Raw genomic sequence first — 21,366 nt, forward strand, 5'->3', positions numbered from 1 at the left:
TGTGGCTCGTGCTTGCTCTTGTGCCGCAGTTATCACAGCGGTCGACAGGTGCAGCATTCGTGTCCCGCCTTCTGGTTTCGAGCCACTATCTTTGAGCAAGCAATGAGCGCAACAAGAACGATCTGGCTCCTTCCCTCTACCTTAAAACCGTTGTGGTTCGGTTTGTCTGCACGCGGTGCTCGCTGACGTGTTGTACACCCCTGGCACCAGCGTCTTGTCGTCTCTAGTTCTCCCAACAACAATTAAGCCAGGGAAAGAGCTCATCGTGACACTGCTGGTCCACGCAGGATCTTCACTCTGCACTGGAGCGACCGCGGTAAATGAAGGCGTTTTTAATGGCGTGGAGGCTGTGGGATTCATGTGACACCCGGACGACGCGTCCCTGACGATACCGGAAGTCGGGGTAGCGTATTGGTGCGCATTCACTGACCCTCTGATGTGTTTGATGTATGCGGAGCCACCACCGCCTGAGTGCCACTGGCTGCCTTTTGTTTGGTTGGTACTTACTTGGACTAGGCTAAGCCTGGTGTGACTTGACACAAAACACATTTATATCTGGCGAGATTAAACCTAACCCCATGCAGACCTAAAACACGTGGTGCCACTTGGACAAGGGCCTAAGTGTCTGGTCTATAAGAACCGGATAAGTTAGTACCTGCACACCTCGTCACTGTCCGCGTATGCCCGAGTTCAAAGAACGGGATTATCCGTTCCGTCACTCTATCGCCGAGCTTTTCGATAAGCTCAAACACGCCGAGGCTGCCGCTTCTATTCGCAGCACTTTTGGGCTCGGTGTCGATCATCACTTCCGCTTTGTAAAACCCCTGCGAAATCTGATCCCTGACGCCACAGATCATCACGCACAAAATGGTTTCCTAAACCTTTCGAATCTATTGATTACTCGTCTGGCCGACCAATTAGCGCGTATCCGGATAGGAAAATCCTGGAATACGTTTCTCGTCGGCTCGCACTTGAGCCCGAGCGTCCACGTCGTCGATAGCACTAGTGTATGTCGAGTGAAGAGTCTCGTAAACGTCGATTTGACGAATACTTCGGATGTTTGAACGACGAAATAATCAAAGCCCTGCCTGAGGAAAGGGTAAACAACGTCTGCCGTACTTTCGTTGAGTCGTTAGATCAGCTACACCAAACAATCGACGAATTTTTTGCGTCTGATCTGGCCTTGGTCGAGAGTGACCGTCTGCGTCGTCGTTTTAAAGACAAACAAATCGGGTTGTTTAACGCCCTGGTAGAGGTCGAGCGACAAGTCCGTTGCTTTAAGTACACCGAACACTCGGCAAAGAAACATCGCAAGCTTTAACTAAATAAGTGAACTTTTTTTCACCAAATCATGACTTCCTTAAATCCTCAAGGATGGTCTACTGACGCTCTCACGCAGAAACTCATCGAAATGGTATATAAGCAACAACAGCTGCTTGAAACCATGAATAAACGTGGAGTGAAAGTGGAAGGTATCCGTTTGCCACAATTTTACAACAAGATGGGAGAACCTGTTTATTTGTACTTCGAGCAACTTGATCAGTACTTTGAAGCCAAAAACATCGATTGGCAAAACGACAACCAAAGTCCTCGAATTTTGGCATATTACTGCGAACTTTAAAGGAAATGCTGCCGCTTGGTACAAGCTGAACAAGCGTGATATCAAGGACATGCAGGACATTATGACCAGATTGATTAATGAATTCGTGCCTCCGGATTTGCAAGAGCGCTTACGGGATCAGCTGTACGCGCTCAAGCAGAAAAATGGTTCTAGCTTGATAGATTTCATCTCTTGCTTCCGTGAAGCCATCATGCAAGTGACAAGCATGAGTGAGTTGGGCAAGATCACTTACTTCACACATGGAATCGTCAGTCCTACGCGTGAAAAAGTGCAATATCGTCGCTCTACAACAGTGTCACAGACAATGAGGATTACTTTGGAGTATGCCCGATCGCATCATGTCCACGGTAAGAACTATCGTCCACCGTTCTTTTAGCAGGACCGATCACGCTTTCAGTCCAACAACAATTCGCACCAACAACAAGCCACGCTTACGCGTGTTCAGGAGAGCGAACGCGAGCCAATGGAATTTGACCCAGGGAGTACTAGAAACCGCCGTTCTGCTTCTTCTTCGTCGTCTAGCAAGCGATGTCGCTACTGCAAGAAGTCTGGTCATGTCATTGAGTGGATCTACTTTCAGCCTATTAAAGCATCGTGTGATCTCAGTTTACGTTCGATCTCAGTTTAAACGATGAGATGAAGGGAAAACAACAAGTGAAATTGCAATTTACCCATACTTCCGAAAGTATGGCCCGTATGAGCTTAATATTATATTGATCAAGCAGTATGAGGTTGCCGATAGACACCAGCTGCATGTCTACGAAACGTTATGGATCAACAAATTTAAGAAGCCTTGTATGAAAAAGATACCATCATTTGGGCTGTTGAAAAAGCAAAAAACGAATGCAAAAAATACTGGGAAGTCAATAAAGAAGTGCTCAATGAAAAAAACAAGCAATACAATGAGCTTCATGAAGCGAGACTTGTCAAGAAGGTTACATGTGAATGTGGCGGTCGTTACCAATAGGAGAAGTCGAACATTACAAAAAAGTGCTCAAAATTACCTGTGGATTACGGTCACATTTTTGACAATAACCTGCTCACTTTCAAAGGAAGCCATCTCCGGAGGTGGCTTACATTTGAAATGAGCTAGCCCTTTTTATTTCTTAAATAATCCTCCATCCCACCGAGTCGCACCGATCAGACCGGAATGGAAATGGAGGAAGGCGCGTGAATGGCTGCGCCGCTCTGCTCCCGTCTCCGGCCAGAAGTCGGACGTCTCAAGGCGCGTCGTGCAAAACACATTTATGAGTTAGATGCCGCACAGAAGGCTGCACTCATATCACGGCGACAGTGCACCAGGGCACGGGCCGCTGTAGCCTGTGGCGGCGCCACAGCAGTGTCTGTGCGAGTTGTCGGTTTAGAAAATGCAAATTGTCTCTTCTTAGTGCGAAATTGAGCCTCTTTGTTCGACACCCCTATTACTGTTTCTGCTCTTTAATTGTACACTCCTCCGCTTACAAATCGGACACGTCTCTGCTTATTTTTTTTATCATTTCTTAGTGTTCGACTCCCCCTAACATAGAGGCAGAACGTATCACTTCAAGTCTTAAAAGCATATCAGATGGGCGGAAGCTCAATCAACCCCGTAGGTTTAGTATTAGCTCAACCTTTTTTTTGTCTTTGCGCATGACTAACTAATCATCATCAGGAATCCCATAAGAGAGCGTGATATTTAGAATAACATGAGATTTTGATCGATTAAGACGATCGTATTTATCGCAGCATCCTTTTTTGTGTTCCTTGCGACAACTCTTACAGATGTTCAATTTTTTCTCTACATATCGATTATCTACGAGCATAATATTTGTAATATTGATTGTATCCTTGAATGCTTGCTTCATTTCATATTTTTCGTTGATATACGCTTTCATAGCTTTATTCAACTGAGGAACAGAGGTAAAAGTACCTCCTTCGTATTTACATCTATCAAAGATGAATTGGTAAGTGTTATTCGTAGCCATACGAAGAAGGTTGCGGCTCTCAATGAACGATACCGGACAAAACGTCCCAACCCCCTTGTTCTTGTATCTGGAACAAAACTTCAGAAAAGTTGGTCGACAGCGGTGTAGAAAGACGCCGAATTCCTTGTCTTTGATCTCATTTTCAAGATTCGTGTTTTTGCTTTCTTCCGTAGTGATTTTCGCAAGTTAGCAACCATGAAACGACGAACTACTTCACCAGATTCATCTTTATAGTTTGGTAGTTTGTTGCTATTGATAATTGTTGGAATATCCCAGTCATGGAAGGAAGATATCGAGCCTTTTCCTTTCATAGGACATTAAACTAAACCACGCGTTCCCATAACTCAAGAAAGCAGCCTTTGATAGAGTCTTAGCATGATTATTCATATCATCACAGCATAGAATTTGTTTGCTCTTGGTGGGATTTGGATAAAATTTCAACTTGATCATGAGCAAATGAATACTTTACAAGATTCATTAAAAGTGATTTACCTGAACCGTCCTCACCAAATAGGAATACCATGAAATCAAATTTATCGTTTAGCTTTAGTCATCGAGCGACCAATCATAAAATAGATAAACTCGATAGTTTCGGAAATCTCAAGTACTGATCAAGTAGAGGAGCATAGTCATTGTCAATCTCAAAATTCCAAGTCAATGTATGTTCGAACCTGAATATTCTCTACGATATCAGCGGTCAAAATAAACGTGGCATTCGACAGATCGTAGATACCATTCTTGAATCCAACATAGTTCTAATCTAGTTTAATGAACTCAAAGTTCGGATTAAAAATGTTCTTGATGAAGTAAAATAATTGCTGGTGATCTTGTGATTTGCACATATGAAATAGAGGCTCAGTTGCGAATACTACATTTAGAAATGTATTATAGCCGGCTCGTCGTATTTACGAACATAGTAATATGGAAGTACATTCGCATAGATTACACCAGATTGAAATTCACGCGTATATTTGTTTTTGACAAGATCAATCAGCTTCTAGTTGAGAATATCCAAAAGCGTTTTTTTTTTCTTTGTCATCTTTCTTTTGTTTGATTTCCTTTGGCTCGTATTCTTCTTACCATCTATTGTATTCAATTGGATTAGTCCCACCAGCAATAGATTTGATTTGAGACTCAGATAGCTTTGGATGATACTTGGATGTTTCCCAATCATTGAATACTTTCAACGCAGCGGCTTGATCAAATCGATCTGTCATTGTTTTGAGAATACACAAGTATGTCTTACGCATTAAGCCAAGATCGACGTGTTGCATACGATAAAACATGCCAGCCAAGTTCCACGTGTTGTTGTTATTACAGTATTAATCTCTCTTCATCGTGCAACATAGTTTGTATAGACGCTGATCGTATAGCCCGCTTATCACACAATGTTCTACGAAATTAAGTTTCTCATAAAGCTCTAAGAAGGACTCTTTGTCCTCATTTGATTTGAAGTAAATACGCTTACGCGAGGTTACTTTACCATCTTTTCGATTTTCAAGTTGGATTGGTGAGATATATCCCTGATCAAATAATACTTGTGGATTTGCATTTTTAATACTTTGATGATCGATTGGTATTTCCTTCGCAAGTGAGCGCCATGCATCACTTCAGACGCACTATGTTACTTCAGAAACCCTCAGAATGTATTTATTGTCGTATTCAAGTCCGCAAGTATCCCAAGTAATACCCTTAGCCTTGGCATCAGATTTCATTAATTCCAAATCTGAGCTATAATCCTCTTTATAAACCATGCCATCCGCGATCGCCGGTGCGACAATCGACTGATTCAAATCTGGAACATTGCTTAATTCAAGACTCGAGGCTTCGACGGGCTTGGTTGCCGATGGTTTTGGTGTATGAATCACCTCACCAATACATGTAGCTGGGATACTAGGTTGAGGCGGCATTTCTTCAACTATATTAGTTCCCTCGACAATAATTTCCTCTCGGTCAATAATAGTTTGATGCTTGCCGCAATGATCCTTCTTGCAAGCCAGTTTGCACTTTTCTCCGTTGCCTTTAATAACAGAGCTGAGGAAGAGTGTATTGTGATTGCCCGATTGAGCGATATTGTTGATTGCAATTATTGATTGGATCAATTTCACAATCCACAATCTTATTGACAATATTGCCGCTACACTCCTACAGGCCATTGAATATTGATCCACCAATATGATTGTCTCAAACGAACCCACAGGGAAAACGCGATGGTTCGCGCGCTCTTCGCGCCAAAACTATGGTTCTGGGCACTTCCTCTATTTACCAGCCTCCTCATTTTACGATTTCCATCCTGTTATTCCACTACCTACCTCCAGTGATAGGAAAAATATGCTTGCAACGATTTTTCATAAACACTGCTATTGCAGTCTACGCTCGCAGTAACGTAATGAGAATTGCAGTCGAACGTCGACTTGCAATTTACACTGCAATACCTCCGTTCTCTCCAATTTACATTTTATACTTTATCACCTTGCAATAATGCATTGCTCTTCAAAATTGCAATTTCCATATGTAAGCAACTTCAAGCTAAGGCCTTTTTTAGAGGATTCCTGGATACCTGGGTGGTACAGAGGACTATGGCATAGACACAAGCCTCGGTATAGAAGCAACGCGGCTGGCAGTGGCGTTCGGTCTCTCATTCTTCATCTTACTCAGGCTCGAGTAAAACTTACCTTCACCAGCTATTCTCGAAGCCCAGCATCATCTCTTCATCACCGTCGTCCTCCTCGCTCAAGAAAAATCATGACATTCACTAATAATAGGGCTCGACGAAGACTGATTCCAGACATCGTCAAGTTTTTCTACGATGTAAACGGCTCGGGAGGGGAAGTTTTATACACTTGCATTAAGTGCAGATCTACACCAGCACCGCGATGGAAGACTGGAAACACGAATCTGTATAGGCACTGCCAGGGCAAGCGTTTTAAGGACAGACACGTTGAAGCGATAAAAACGAGGTAAAACGATCTGGGATTTCAAGTCGTCGACTACGTAAGCGAACGTGAATTTGTTGTCTTCAAGTGGTTGGTATGGGTTGTCATGCGGAAAATGGGCATATGTGAGGTGGACAACGAGCTCACCCGAGAGCTCGCTGGACTTAAGTATACTGATCATGTATTTAGTCGCTCTATAAAGAGCTACATTATGCGCTGCTGCCGTTAGTCGAGGCCGTCATAGCCAATGTTTTACCAGTGAAATTTGCGATCATGTTCGACGGTTGGAAGGATGGATCTACCACTACATCGCTTTGATTGCAGTGTTTGTAGTTAAAGGAGATTGCAAGGAAGTGCTACTGGCATTCTTTCCATCACTCGACGAGCTGTTTCTTAAAGACTAACCGCGCTTATTGGGATTCTAGACTTTTGGCCAAAGCAACCAAGAGCGTTCACAATGTGCCTGTGAACTTAGCAAAGTATAAAAATGTATACAGTTGGAAATGGTAGGTAGTGTTGCAATTTGGTATTGCAGTTTCGGTTAGTCATGCAATTGAGTATTTTTATTTCGGGGATGCCGCAGCTATTGCAATAATTTTCCGGCGGATAGACCAATTTATTTTTCCAATCGCTGTCTACCTCCAGCACCTCTCAGCTGTCGCTTTAACATGAAAAGCGCCGATATTGTACGCGTGCAGCTCAAGAACACAACTACCACTGATCGCACTTGCTGTATATGCGATCTAGCCGTCAAACAACCCTAACAAGCTGGCTACTAAAACCCCATCTCGCACCTTCAGGCCCACCACAGTGGGTATGAAGATGCGGCGGCTGAGTGCATTATGAAATCATGTGCTCCTATGAGCAGCATGTTCGCTCACAAGGATGCTGCTGATACGTACGACTGGGCCAAGCTCGTTGCGCTCAGGAAATTTTCGTTTGCGTATACCGACGACCCTGCGATACGTGCTGCCGTACGCTACAAAGCAATGGATCGCAAGACCCTACTCAAGCGAATGATTTCGCTCGTTGGCGTGGTGGACGTCAAGATAATGGATGAGCTATCGGGTGCTCTTGTCTTTGACGGCTTCACGGCTGCTGCCGAGCACGCTATTGCCATTTTCGCTTCCACGAAAAATGGCATACGCTTCCTGGCATTCTCCCCCTTTCTAGATGAGGTGTCGATGACTGCAGCTGAGCACATTGAATTCTTAGACAGGGGACTCGATCACTACAACCTGGAAATCGATAATATGGTCGCCATCGTAGCCGTTAACATGGAAACCAATAGAGCGATTTCCCGTCGAATTTCGGTTCAATTGATTGGATGTGCGGCCCACCACTTCAATCTTGCAATTGAAGCGGTGGGCCGCACATCCAATTTCGCAAATGGTTAGAGCCGCAGATGCCTCTCATTAAGAAGGTTAGCGCTTTAATGAAGAAGCTGAAGACTGTGAAGAGGGTGGCTAAGCTGAAACTGCATGGATGTTATTACAAACCTATTCCACTGCACAAACTTCGATGGAGCGGCGCCTACCGCGTGTTGAAGCGCTTTGAGGATCTGCAGCCGAATTAGCACCTGTTCATGGACGACTGTACGGTCGAAGACGACGACAGGGACGGTGACGACTCCACTACCAATCCAAATACCGAAAACCTCCGGCGTATTCCACTGGTTTACCTCATACCCTCACCAAGTGAGCAGCAAAAAACCTTTGCGCTATTCAACAAAAAGACTGCATTTTGACGTGATAACATGCCGGCTTCAACGTCAGGATATGACAGCTACTACCGTTCGCGACATCTTCGATGTTGTTTTGGATGACTATGATGACATGAATTACTATTTGGCCCCTGGTGGAGAAGTGATTGAGTGTCCAGACTTTGAAACAGGGTTGGCCAAGATTCAATGTGGAGCCGAAACAAACGCTGCTTGTAACGGAGAGACATGCAAAGCTCGTTTACTGCGCTCACCGGCCAGGCAACCTGACCAACGGCGAGATACTGTACCAGCGTCGCGCTCGAAGCGAAAGAGAACCGCTGAGGTGCTTGACCAACCCATCGCTAAGACGGCACGAAATCGTGGGACTAAGGAGTCCAAGTACATCGAAACTAATTGGATTCCGGCGACATCCGTGGTGGTGGAGCGATTTAGCTCCATAGGTTACCGACTGAAAAGTATGAAAAAAACGGTCTTTGGAAACGGTAATGTTTCTAAGGCTAAACCGGGACCTGGTTACACTCGGGTCCGTATCAGCTGCGATTGAAAACGCCAAGAATAAAGAGTGGAGCAACCACGTAGATGACAGTGACATAATTTAATGGATGCACCAATCTATTGACAATCACCCCACTTAAGATTGTAAATATTGCAATAATTGATTATGATACATTGGGGAGAGCAATAAATAAACAATCTATATTTCCACAGCTCTGCTTTAATAAAGCTGCACATTGTTATATTACTAAGGTTATGTTTTTATATTATATATTCGTCGCTTAAGATCATAATTTTTTATGATGTCATACTCGGAAATCCCCGCCCTAAGCGAGTGGATCATGACTTGGGTTCATCTTCGATGTATCGAGGATGTCCGTAAAAGTATTGCCTCACTCGAAACAATAAACGAAACAAGGATTGGTTTATCTAATATCAATAGGAGATAGATTTTAGATGAAAGAGTGAGTAAAAGAAAAATACTCACAAAGCTTTCACTTAGATCATTTAAATAGATCCTATAGTTATCTTTTTTTCAATATAAATAAATGTGAGTATGTGAGTTTGTGAGTATTGGGATAAATTTACCACGTATAAAAATAGATGGAAGGTCCCATTCATACAAAAGCAAAATATATGGAGTAAGGCCACTTTTAAAATAATCACAAACTCACAAATTTACATAGGACGATCCTTCTCGTTACATGTTATTTTTTGGTCATAATCGGTGAGTTTTATAAAAAATACTCACAAAGTATTCACACTTAGAGTCACTGTGCATGTCACAATAGAATTTGGTCCATACCGGTAGAAAAAACGGTTTTCCACAGCGTAGTTTCACTGATGAATCATGGCAGCAACTAAAGAATTCATGATTTTTTGTTTAATCAGATCATGAATTCATGGTAGTTTCACAAAGCGGAGTTTCAGACTCAGCAGAGCCGCATGAATCCATGACAGTGCTTTTTTCTGTTAAAGACTATCGATGACAAGATCCATGACGATGCGCAGATCGACACGAGCTGTTGGGTTCACGCCAGGTGGAAGAGCTGCATTCGGGGGGATCGATAATATTCTGCGCATGTCGAAGGTGACATTGACAGCAGCTCCAGCAGCTGCATGTCGAAATGTTCCGCTCGCTGTTGGTCTGATGGTTGGGTGTGGTCGAGTCGTACTGTCATAGAGCGCATATCGAATCTGAGTACCAGGGGCACTGATTTTCAATAGCAGCACATACTGGATCCCAGTATAACCGCACCACCATCTGGCAGCACCTTTCAGACTTGCCCAAGATTGAGATCGTCCAACCTCCACTGCCAGTGTCACCCAATCGGTAACGGTGCGAAGTGCCGGTGCCGGTGCTCGGTTGAGCGTAGTTCTCTTTGGGCCAAAAGTCGCATCAGCCTCCTTGTTCGGGTTGGCAGCTCTTCTCGCTGTCATTGAGCCACATTTTCCAAGCTCGCGTCGATTTCCCGTCGCAGCCAGAAACTCGGACTTGAACTCCTCCGCTGTGCTTTCATGTACTGTCGTCGGAAGCTCAACAATCACGAGACGCCCATCACTAAGGGCGAGAAATCGAAGTCGAATCCGCAGCCCTTCGCCGTCTCCAACATACTCATTGAAAGCAGCAATGGAGACTCCCTCACACACGACGTACGGATCGATTTCATCGTCATCGTTGTCGAAATAACTCGCAACCGCATCAAGCTCCAGCGCATCGATGGCGACGCGAATATCATCAGCGGTCTTCAAAGTCGTCATGCTTGTTGCAGCTGATGTTGGCCGTACCACGTCGTATATTGCACTGGAAGAACAATACGAATCCCCGTCGCAGCATGTGCTCATTTTCTCTTTCTCGAAAATTTCCTTTCCCATTTAATGGGAAGAGGGAAAAACCGGTTTTCATCGTCCGCTCGTCCGCTCACTGTCCGCTCACGCAACGTATAATAAGGCATCTAGGGGTACGCTCGATGCTATTCCTGAGCGGACAATGAGCGGATGAGCGGACGAAGAAAACCGGTTTTTTCTCCCCCGGGGGTTCGTATTGTTCTTCCAGCGCAATATACCACGTGGTCCGGCCAACATCAACAGTTGCAGCAAGTATGACGACTTCAAAAACCGCCAATGAGATCCGCGGCGTCATGGATGCGCTGAAGCTTGAAGTGATTGCGAGTTACTTCGATCAAGATGACGACGAAATTGAGGGAGTCTCCGTTACTGCGTTCAATACGTATGTTGGAGACGGTGAAGGACTGCGGATTCCACTTCGATTTCTCGCCCTCAACGATGAGCGTATCGTGATTGTTGAGCTTCCGACGACAGTACATGAAAGCACAGCGGCATCTTTCGAGAAAATGTTCAATCGGGCATCAGGCAATGATCTCGAGGTTGCAAGTTGCCGCTCGATGACAGCGAGAAGAGCTGGCAACCCGAACAAGGAGGCCGATACGAGTTTTGGCCCAAAGAGAACTACGCTCAACCGAGCACCGGCACCGGCACTTCGCACCGTTACCGATTGGGTGACACTGGCAGTGGAGGTTGGACGATCTCAATCTTGGGCAAGTCTGAAAGGTGCTGCCAGATGGTGGTGCGGTTATACTGGGATCCAGTATGTGCTGCTATTGAAAATCAGTGCCCCTGGTACTCAGATTCGATATGCGCTCTATGACAGTACGACTCGACCACACCCAACCATCAGACCAACAGCGAGCGGAACATTTCGACATGCAGCTGCTGGAGCTGCTGTCAATGTCACCTTCGACATGCGCAGAATATTATCGATCCCCCCGAATGCAGCTCTTCCTCGGTCCAGGAGCCCAACAGCTCGTGTCGATCTGCGCATCGTCATGGATCTTGTCATCGATAGTCTTTAACAGAAAAAAGCACTGTCATGGATTCATGCGGCTCTGCTGAGTCTGAAACTCCGCTTTGTGAAACTACCATGAATTCATGATCTGATTAAACAAAAAATCATGAATTCTTTAGTTGCTGCCATGATTCATCAGTGAAACTACGCTGTGGAAAACCGTTTTTTCTACCGGTATGGACCAAATTCTATTGTGACATTGCACAGTGACTCTAGATGCGAAAACTGGGTGAGTATATTGTTTTAATACTCACAGGTTTTTATCAAAAAAATTAAGGGCCGTCGTGTATGTCACATCTCTTGAATTTGTGGGTATGTGAGTATTAAAAAATGGCCTTTTTTAGCCAGTCTAAATATTTACATTATTTCATTAGACCCCTATATGTATTTATGGCTTATCTATCCCAATACTCACATACTCACATACTCACAAATATTTACTAATGATATAAAGTTACTATAGGAACTATCGACATGCTCTAATTGTGAGTATTTTGCTATGACTCACACTTTCATCTAAAATCTATCTCCTATTGATATTAGATGAACCAAACCTTGTCTCGGTCATTGTTTCGTGCGAGGTAAGATTTTTACGGACATACTCGACACATTTAACATGTATACAAGTCATATGATCCACTCGCTAATGTGACTTCATGGCGGGATCCCCGCACGAAGACATCATAAAAAATATATGATCTTAAGCGACGAATATATAGAATATAAAAATATAACTTTAGTAATATAACAATGTGCAACTTTATCAAAAAGAACGGAGAACAGTGTTTGCTAGCTCGCAGCGCGGCAAGCATCCAATTATTATGGATCGGGAAAATATTGTCGTGGAGAGTAATATAGTAGAAGAAATGTCACCACAAGTCAATACCCCAGTCGTCGCTGAGGTTGTTGATACACCAGCGCCATCGGTGATCGAACCCGTCGAGGCCTCGAATGTCAAAGTAAGTGAAGCTCCAAATGTGGATGAGTCGATTGTCGAACCGATGATCGCGGATAGCGCGTTATATAAGGAGGAATATAATTCAGAATCGGAGCAATTATTGAATTCGGACGATTCTGAGAATGAAGTGACCTCGACTAGAACTGATGCAGAGACAAAGGGCATTACTTGGGATACTTATGGACTTGAATACGAGAATAAAGACATTCTGAAGTTTTCTGAAGTAACCGATGCTTGGCGCTCGGGGAAATACCAATCGATCATCAAAGCATTAAGAATTCAGATCCACAAGTATTATTCAGCCAGGGTTATATCTCACCAATCCAACTTGAAAATCGAGAAGATGACAAAGTAACCTCGCGTAAGCGTATCTACTTCAAATCAGATGAGGACAAAGAAGCCTTCTTAGGGCTTTATGAGAAACTTAATCTTGTAGAATATTGTGTGTCAAATGGACTAAACGATCAGCATGTATACAAACTATGCTGTATGATGGAGAGATCGTGGTACTGTGATACTTGGAACTTGCCTGGTGTGCTATATCGCAAGCAACACATCGATCTTGGCTTAATGCGGAAGACATATTTGTGCATTATCAAAACAATGACAGATTGATTTGATCAAGCCGCTGCATTGAAAGTGTTCAATGACTGGGAAACATCCAAGTATTGGATCCAATGCTTACTCGTGATATTAATATAGGAAGCAGGACAATCTATCGGACACTACGATTAAGTTAGACACCAGCAACTGATCAAGCTCTACAAAGCGGGGATTGCGAAAGAGCAATGGTCCCCAAATGAGTTCATCGCCAATATTCAGTATCCTAACAAATACGACGACGCTTCCTTCCAAAAGACATTCAAGGTACAGAACTCGACGATTGTTGCGCTTCTGATGAGCATCTACACGAGCAAAGAGAGTATGATTCTAACATCGAATGCAAGAACAGATACCGGGATGCTTTTGGATACTACAATACGATTCGAAAGGAACTGAGTAAGCAAAACAAGGATCCAAAGCTGGATGGCGAACCGACACCCGAAGAAGAGAAGAAATGCATCAGCTATGAAGAGCTTATGTCTGTCCCTGGTAAAGTCGTGAAGGTGCTTAACGAAACATACGGTAAAATATTTCTCTCTCGATCCGAGTTCGAGCAGTTGGCCAAAGCTAAGAGAACTGATTACTTGCAGCCAGTGTTTGATTACATTACGTTGTGGTTGAACGTGCGTTATCCACTACGTTTGGTATGGCCAAGTGTCATGCTCATTCCTGAGGAAGGTGTTAAGTATCTTCAAGGGAACGTTTTACATCTGCATGATTTCAAGAATGTTCGGCTCATGGGACCGCAAACGATTCAGTTGGATAGTACTACGATGAGCTTGATCAAGTCATACCTTGAGTTCTTGACAAACACGGTTAAACAGCAACCTAGCAAACTCCCGTGGCGCATGTTCAATAGACAGCCAGGTGAGTACGATTATCCAAGCTCGAGCAATAGCTTCAGTCAGGCCATATCAAAACTGTTCATGAAGTACAATGGAAATCCAATGTCAATGAATTATGATTCGACACATTGCTGAGTCTCATTTAATTCAATCTCCAACATATGCTAAGCCCACCAATCGCGAGAAGAATGATTTACATGCTAAGCTACTCCACAGCACCATGGCTGCTAACACAAGCTACAACAAAATCGCAAATCTATCAAATGCATTCAAGCAAATTGCATCAGTTGAGCCAGATACATAATTTGAACCAGAGACATCGTTTGAGTTTGAGCCAGCAACTGTTGCAAAGCCTGCTGCAAAGACTCCAAGCAGACCTAGATACCGTCGGGAACGCATATTCCATGGTGATTTCACGCCTTCAGGTAGCGACAAAACACTTGAGATTTATGTCGACGAGAAATAATTTGTTTGCTAATCATACAAAGCGATCATGGAGCAAAAACAAAAGAGAGCATACCGTAAAGCTGGTCCATTCCATGTGGAATTCCATGGACTTCAAGCTTGCTTACGAGGTGACAAATACCAAGTAAATATCAAAACAATACTTGTCTCTCAGGCATTCGTGGATCTCTGGTGGCTGATAGGAGAAGATAGGCAGTTCATTAAAGCCCTGTTCGATCTTTTAGACGAGCAGGAGCATGATTCCATGCGGTATTGTTTGAACAAGTGTAAAATTACTTCACGAGGGTTTGAAAGTGCGTATAATCAGCTTCTTGATGGTTTCGTAAAACGCTTAAAGGTGTTTGAAGGCGCAAATTGAATCGGAGACGATAACCCGTCAATAAAAATTGAGATGAACTCCATTTGGACAATCTTTATAAGAAAATCGTATTTTCGACCTCATACTACAGTCAATTTAAGCGTCTGATGAAGCGTTAGCTCGCGTAGACTCAATAACAATCTTGAGCTTATATATACGATGTCTAACATAAAGTCATGGATGCTCTCACCAAAAAAGAATAAGAAGTATCGAGTGATACTCAGCAATGGTGAAAAGATTGATTTTGGGGATTCTCGTTATGCTCAATATAAGGACCGAACGCCACTTAAGGCATATCAGCATCTTGATCACTATGATCGTGATCGACGAGCAAGATATTACACTCGACACAAGATTTACACCAGATTGGTTGAGTAAGCGCTATCTATAGTGAAAGACCTTATGACGACGATCTCTTAGACTCGCGTTTGAAGTTGAGCAGCTTTGAAGTATCAATATAACGAGGTTTCTTTATCTTTTTTGCTCCTTGACAAGATGACTAACGCTAATCTTCTGAAGTTGATTCGACAGTGTTTCAATATCCGTTGAGCGATAGTCATTTTTAGATGGAGCTACAGGTTTCGAGTGATCCACTTCGCCTGATCCATCGATCTCCATTGCTTGGGGCTTCAATTGTCGTCGATTTCTCTTTCGTCGATGCATTTTTCTTTCTTTTGGTTAGTAGATACTAGTAGATAAAATGAGCTTTCCGATTTTGTTAAATCTCAATAACCAGGTGGCTACTCATCAGTTCCGATATCGATTCTCGCAGCCAATCGACTTCAGTCAGTATGAAATTGCACTAGGATCAATATCCATCTACTACTCCTGGCGAGCAATTACTGCATAGCGTAACAGTTTTAAGATCATATGGCTGACAACTTCGACGACAACGACATACACAATTACGCTCCCTGGTAGCACCTACTCGGCAAGCGACATTAATAACTACCTTCAATATTGGTATATTCCAAAACAATCTCTATTTGACAAACAATACGACCGGATCAAACTACTATTTCATCTCATGTGCTGAGAACCCATCGAGTTATGGGCTATTCAATTCATAATGCAACCAGTCAAGAATATCACAGGCTACACTGCTGCAAGTGGCTTTCCTACAATGCCAGTCAGTGCTTATACCCCTCAGCTCCAGGTAGTCGATTCCTCATTTGGTTCTATCATTGGGCTCAGTCCAGCTACGTATCCCGCGGCTCAAACAACAAGTGTTTATGCGGTTAATAGTAATCTAGTTCATCAAATCGATCCGACCGCCGCAGTTGTTATCACTTGTTCAAATCTGTACAATCCAATTGCAAACAATATTCAAGTATTGCACACATTTACTTCTGCAGGGGTTGACTTGGCTCTAGAACACCGTGGCCTTGCACTACAAGGAGCGAGATGGTAATCCCAACAGAGAATTCTATGAAGTTCACGAGATTTGAAAGTATGACACCGTTGTCCAAGGCCGCGAGACAGCGACTTTGGCAAGAATTCGTCGCAGAGCCACGGTCGGACAACGTGCAGGAAGCCTACTCGATACTTTACCCATAGACGTACGTGCGGAATTCTTTTCTATGAGAGCCGACGCACTTCCCGTCAACAGGAAGATATTTTATCAACCTTCCGCCCTACCCGTCGAACCAAGTAACTTGTCGGTACGGGTATGGCGGCATGATCACAACGTCACGAGATCAGGGGTTATCCTATTGGCCAATGCAGGGAACTAATTCGGAACTGACGCTATCGTTCCTTGATCAAAATGTGATCCCGCTTGGTATTATTGATAAAAACGTAAGCATTAGATTGCTCATCCGACCTCGGAAGCGCATCGCGGAGCTAAAAAAAGTATTAGTGAGTAAGCAACTTATCAGTCGCATATGAACTCAATAACATTGCGATATATTTTTCTATCAGTGATATCCATTAGCATGGTAGTCATTTTTTCGGATATTGTTCGTTTGTATAGATCGATGAGTGTTTTAATTGGGATGTCAGCGGGGAAGTCACGACAGATAATACCAAGGTCTCGTTGAGTAAGATTTCGATCAAGAATCACATATTGACTATTAATTCGAATCGTTTTCGGAATTCGGAAGTAACTCTGTGAAATGTAAATCATTGACCAGCCTTGCTTCCGTCCTCGGATGAAGTACAGTGAGATCTGAGCTTGAGTTCTTTTTGGCTCCATGCCTAAGTCATCAAAGATTATCAACTTGCTAGTCTCAGAATCGTATTTACTCATTGCTGGTACCATTCCTTTCTCGATCACCCGGACGTTGTCAATAGTGTCTTGAAGATGATTGTAGAGTGTCTCATTTGTTTTTGTGCATTTGACGATTTTGGTAAAGCATTTGCTTAGAAGGGCAATTATGAGAGAGCGGTATTTGATTTCCCTGATCCACTAGGAGTGGCCACGCACATGCGAAATGGCAACTTAAAGTGATCGTTCTTTGGGAACTTCTTCATCTTCGACTTTATTATGGATTTGATGAAATTTTGCATCTTATAGTATAGTGATAAAAAATATCTCTCCCTCCAATTATCAATTCCCCTCTATTCAATACCTCTTTCTTTAACTCATCAAATGACTACCTTACTTTTGCTACAGGCGATCAAAGATACGGAACAAATGTTTTCAGTTCCGTTTCTGTAGCAGGAAATCTTGATTGTGGATCTCTAACTATTTCTGGATCCGCAATCAATTTCAGTCCATTGTCTGAAATCACAGCAGGAATAGTCACGGCGTCGAAGCTTCTAATGGTTGATGCGAACAAAGACATCACGTCATTTCGTAATTTAACTGCAGTGAATCTTACAGGAACGTTACAAACAGCAGCTCAACCAAATATTACATCGATCGAACGCTTTCATCACTTATTATTGGTGTTTCTACGCTTACGGGAACAGAAGCAGCTTATCTGATGGGTACTACAGCTGGAACAGCTTCAGCAAGTAAAGCGCTCGTTTTAAACAGATCTGGGGCAATTACTGGGATTACATCATTGTCGGCTACATCTATTACAGGAACATTACAGACTGCGTCTCAACCAAATTTTAAGTCGATTGGAAATTTGGTAACTCTTACTGTAAGTGCTTTACAAAATAGTAATTTAGCAAATTCTGTATTAGTTAATGCCGATGCAAATACATGGGGGATTCAAGTTGCTAATGGAACTGTTCGATGCAACTGCTGGTTGGATAGGAACACAGTGTAATGGCTGCGCCAAATGCAGTGGCAGAACTCAGCGATATCTACAATCATCAACGGCCTGCTCTTCAGGTGTCACCAATCAAGCCGACGAACATAGTTGCGTGGAGCAGTGCCTGATGACGAGACATTTGCAGCATCCCAGAGCTGCCACGACACTGCATGTGATTACGGCACAGCTCGCGTTCACGCGAGCTGGCCTTGCGTTTCTTTATGTGTCAAGGAGGACCAGATAGGAGAGAGCATTAGGAGCTAAAAGGCCTGGCCGTTTGAATTCACTCTGCATTTTGCCTCAGTCTGAGCAAGTGGTTTACTCCAATTGGTAGCACTTCTCTTCGTTGTGGGGAAGGGAACGCTTCGTCAAGTCCTCAGCTGTCGTCTCTTCACCCTCAATCCTCTGGAACCCCTTGCTCTTCGTCACGCTACGATCCAACATGGAAGAATCCGGAAACGTGGATTATATGCCGGCTGGAACGGCTCCGCCCAACCCATTTGACCTGTTTGTCGAAGCTATCGAACGAATCGCTGTCGGTCTCAGTCAGCAGGACGCGCAGATGCATCAAGATTTTCAGGCTCAGCTGCATGCCTACCAGGAGCAGCTGCAGCAAGTCGTGCCCCCTCCTCAACCCTCTCGGGAGTACCGCCTCGAAGGAGTGTCCATGCCGATCTTCAGCGGGAAGCCGGATGAATTGATCGACAAGTTTATTTTCCGAGCCAAGCTCTTCATGGAGGGCAAGGGCATCGACTACGTGGCTGCTGCCAACCAGCAGCGTGTTATCGCGATTCTGGCTGCTAATCTCAGAGGTGGTGCAGCGTCGTGGTATCCTGCCCGAGTCGTGATCGCCATGTCACGTTCGCCACGGTGGACGCACTCGCGGATGCTATACGTGAGTGTGGTGTAGGGATTTCCAGATTCGACCATACGCCGACCTACTTTAGGTCAAGAATCGGCTCGGTCTGATAACCCAGAGCTTAGGAGCCAAGGATCACGGTAAGTACTCGGCGATCTGTCCGGATATGCTATCCGGACAGCCGCTGAGCTCAACGGTCGCCGGAACTCAGCTGAAGGGTCGGTAGAGATCCGAAACGACTACATTTCATTAGATATTTGTATGAGAAGCATAGGATTAAAAAGGGGGAGCCGAAAGGGCTCCCAGAAGATAACAGAGCAGAATTTTCCTAGTCCAAGACACGTGTACACTTTTCCGGTAAATCCCTGCATAGGGCTGGATTATGCCTGCCGTCAATACTCGAGAGGCATAGCTTGTAGAGTATTGACTGGTAGCGCCAAGAGATTAGGTCGGTCCGGGTAGGACAAAGTCTCGCTACGCGCGAAAGAAAGTCCCGCATACTCAGCGGGCCGGTACGTCGGATAGCCCGGGTGCCGTAACACTTCTAGCTGAGCTGCCTCTGCGCTCGGTGACCTGTAAAAGCGCTCGCGCGCCGTCGTCCATCCTTTGGTGGAGGGCACAGGGTTGTGAGCGAGCTCAGCCGAACTAAACTCGGCGGAGCCTCGGAAGTGATCTGACTTGGTTAGTCGGAACCGGGTGGAAGCGAGCCACTCGTCTGTCCCGGAAGGGCCGGACCGCGAGGGGACCACCCTCTGCGCAGGCCATACAAACCGCCGACCTAACTCGGCGATTCGTTGTGGTTTGTGTAAGGAATCCACATCTGACGATATTTGTGTGTTCTACTACACCACAACTGGTGCCGCGACCCGGGAACAGGAGTGTGTGCTTGTTTTTATAGGTGCCAGCTAACCAAATTAAGAGGAAGAGAAGAGAAAGAGAAGAGTGAAGATGGTCAAGGGATCAGCAACCCCGAGCGACGGAAGCCCAGCGACGGCTGGAGGATCGCCTCTCGCGGGGTCGGACCCGGCGGATCAACGACTCATCGCCATGACGATGGAGGTGGGACGAACCGTCCAGTTCGACGAGGATGGCCAAGACCAGGAGATCAAGAACGGAGATGCAAGTGAAGGAGAGTATGAAGAGAAGGCCGAGACCGCTGAGCTCGGAGAAACGAAGACTACCGCCGAGCTACTTGGCGAGGTGGAAGAGTTGACGCTGCAGGTGGGACGCATGGGAGCCCCACGTCCTGTCGAGCGCAACTTATCCGCCGAGCTCGACGAAGGTGCGGACGATGAAGAAGATGAAGAAGAACATGGCGTTGCTCAAGGGGACCGTCCGCCCCTTATTCCGAAAGCGACGAGGAACGCCGATACGCCGAGCGCCAATAAGGTGTTGGCTCGACTCGGCGAGGAGATGAGAACGAGATCGGAATGGATGATGATGTTCGCGCCTGTAGCGATGGCGCAGGCGAAGTGGCCGATGTTGGGTCCCGAGTTAACTCAGCCGGTGCGTGCAGCCAACATCAACCAGTTGGTGGAAGAAACTGGGTTGCTGTTGAAGGCGATGGGCTATCGGTGCAACAGCCGACCAAACAGCCTCATCCTGTCCGACTGGAGTCTGACCCGTGGCGGAGCCGAACTCTGGCAATGGAAGAAGAAGCTGAGAGTGGCGTTTGGATTGGAAAAGGCCCCTGGTGGAACGAAGAAGGTGTACAGCCGAGTAGCCGAGTTCAAACCACTCGGCGAGGCCCCGAGCAAGATTCCTTTGCCGAAGACCCCGGAGACGAAGAGACGTGAAGTGTTCCGCGCTACGCAAGGAACTCCGTACTTCGAAGACTCTCACATGCTGACTCCACTGAAGCTAAACCCGACTCAGCGAGCGCCGAGTCGTGGGCAGCGAAATGTAGGTCGTTACCGTGAATTGTATGATGCTGCAGATGAGGCTGAGGCTTACGAGGAGGATGAAGAGGACGACGACGCCTTCGACGTGAGAGGTAGCCGCGAAGAAACCGTGAAGGACTACATCCGAAACTTGAGCTTTGACGCGACTGAAGAGGACTCGACGCAGTACCTCGAAGTCCGAACCCACGCCTCGCTCGACAAAATCGCCGAGTTCGAAGGAAAGCGCTACCGCTCTGACGCGTCGCTCCAGTGGCTCAAGCGTTTCATCTACGAGATGAAGAGCACCAGGATGCCCCAAAGTGCATGGTGCGAGCCTTTCTCGCTATGCTTGGGACGCCCGGCGAAGAGTTGGTACAGGCAGCTGCCGAAGAAGACTCAGCGACGTTGGAAACTACTCAGCGAGGCGCTCCTGGATTATTATTGCTCACAGTTCGACCAATCCGCCCGCACTCGTTACTACTCGGCGAGACGTAAAGTCAACGAACCGATCTGCGACTTCCTGATCCGACTCAACGGGTATGCTCGGACGGCCAAAATCCAGTACGAGAAGGGTGGCGCGGACGCAT

General features: G+C 45.2%; 4 protein-coding genes across 4 annotated transcripts; 2 read left to right on the forward strand and 2 right to left on the reverse strand.

Annotated features, from left to right (window-relative positions):
• Positions 1-3,258: 3,258 nt before the first annotated feature.
• PITG_16302 (uncharacterized protein) lies at positions 3,259-4,108 on the reverse strand (the record flags this gene model as incomplete). The annotated part of the gene is made up of 4 exons (XM_002897320.1): positions 3,259-3,749; positions 3,791-3,883; positions 3,930-3,999; positions 4,055-4,108. 4 exons carry the CDS (start codon positions 4,106-4,108, stop codon positions 3,259-3,261), a joined length of 708 nt encoding a protein of 235 aa, XP_002897366.1.
• A 9,254-nt stretch (positions 4,109-13,362) lies between these two features.
• PITG_16303 (uncharacterized protein) lies at positions 13,363-14,123 on the forward strand (the record flags this gene model as incomplete). Its single annotated transcript, XM_002897321.1, has 3 exons — positions 13,363-13,448; positions 13,516-14,037; positions 14,099-14,123. The coding sequence occupies 3 exons, from the start codon at positions 13,363-13,365 to the stop codon at positions 14,121-14,123; spliced, it is 633 nt and encodes a 210-aa protein (XP_002897367.1).
• Positions 14,124-14,504: 381 nt separating this feature from the next.
• PITG_16304 (uncharacterized protein) lies at positions 14,505-14,953 on the forward strand (the record flags this gene model as incomplete). Its single annotated transcript, XM_002897322.1, has 2 exons — positions 14,505-14,793; positions 14,868-14,953. The coding sequence occupies 2 exons, from the start codon at positions 14,505-14,507 to the stop codon at positions 14,951-14,953; spliced, it is 375 nt and encodes a 124-aa protein (XP_002897368.1).
• A 1,754-nt stretch (positions 14,954-16,707) lies between these two features.
• PITG_16305 (uncharacterized protein) lies at positions 16,708-17,342 on the reverse strand (the record flags this gene model as incomplete). The annotated part of the gene is made up of 2 exons (XM_002897323.1): positions 16,708-17,151; positions 17,256-17,342. The coding sequence occupies 2 exons, from the start codon at positions 17,340-17,342 to the stop codon at positions 16,708-16,710; spliced, it is 531 nt and encodes a 176-aa protein (XP_002897369.1).
• Between the last annotated feature and the right edge of the window lie 4,024 nt (positions 17,343-21,366).

The sequence above is a fragment of the Phytophthora infestans genome, genomic scaffold (assembly GCF_000142945.1).
Source record: "Phytophthora infestans T30-4 supercont1.45 genomic scaffold, whole genome shotgun sequence".
Taxonomy (NCBI): domain Eukaryota; phylum Oomycota; class Peronosporomycetes; order Peronosporales; family Peronosporaceae; genus Phytophthora; species Phytophthora infestans.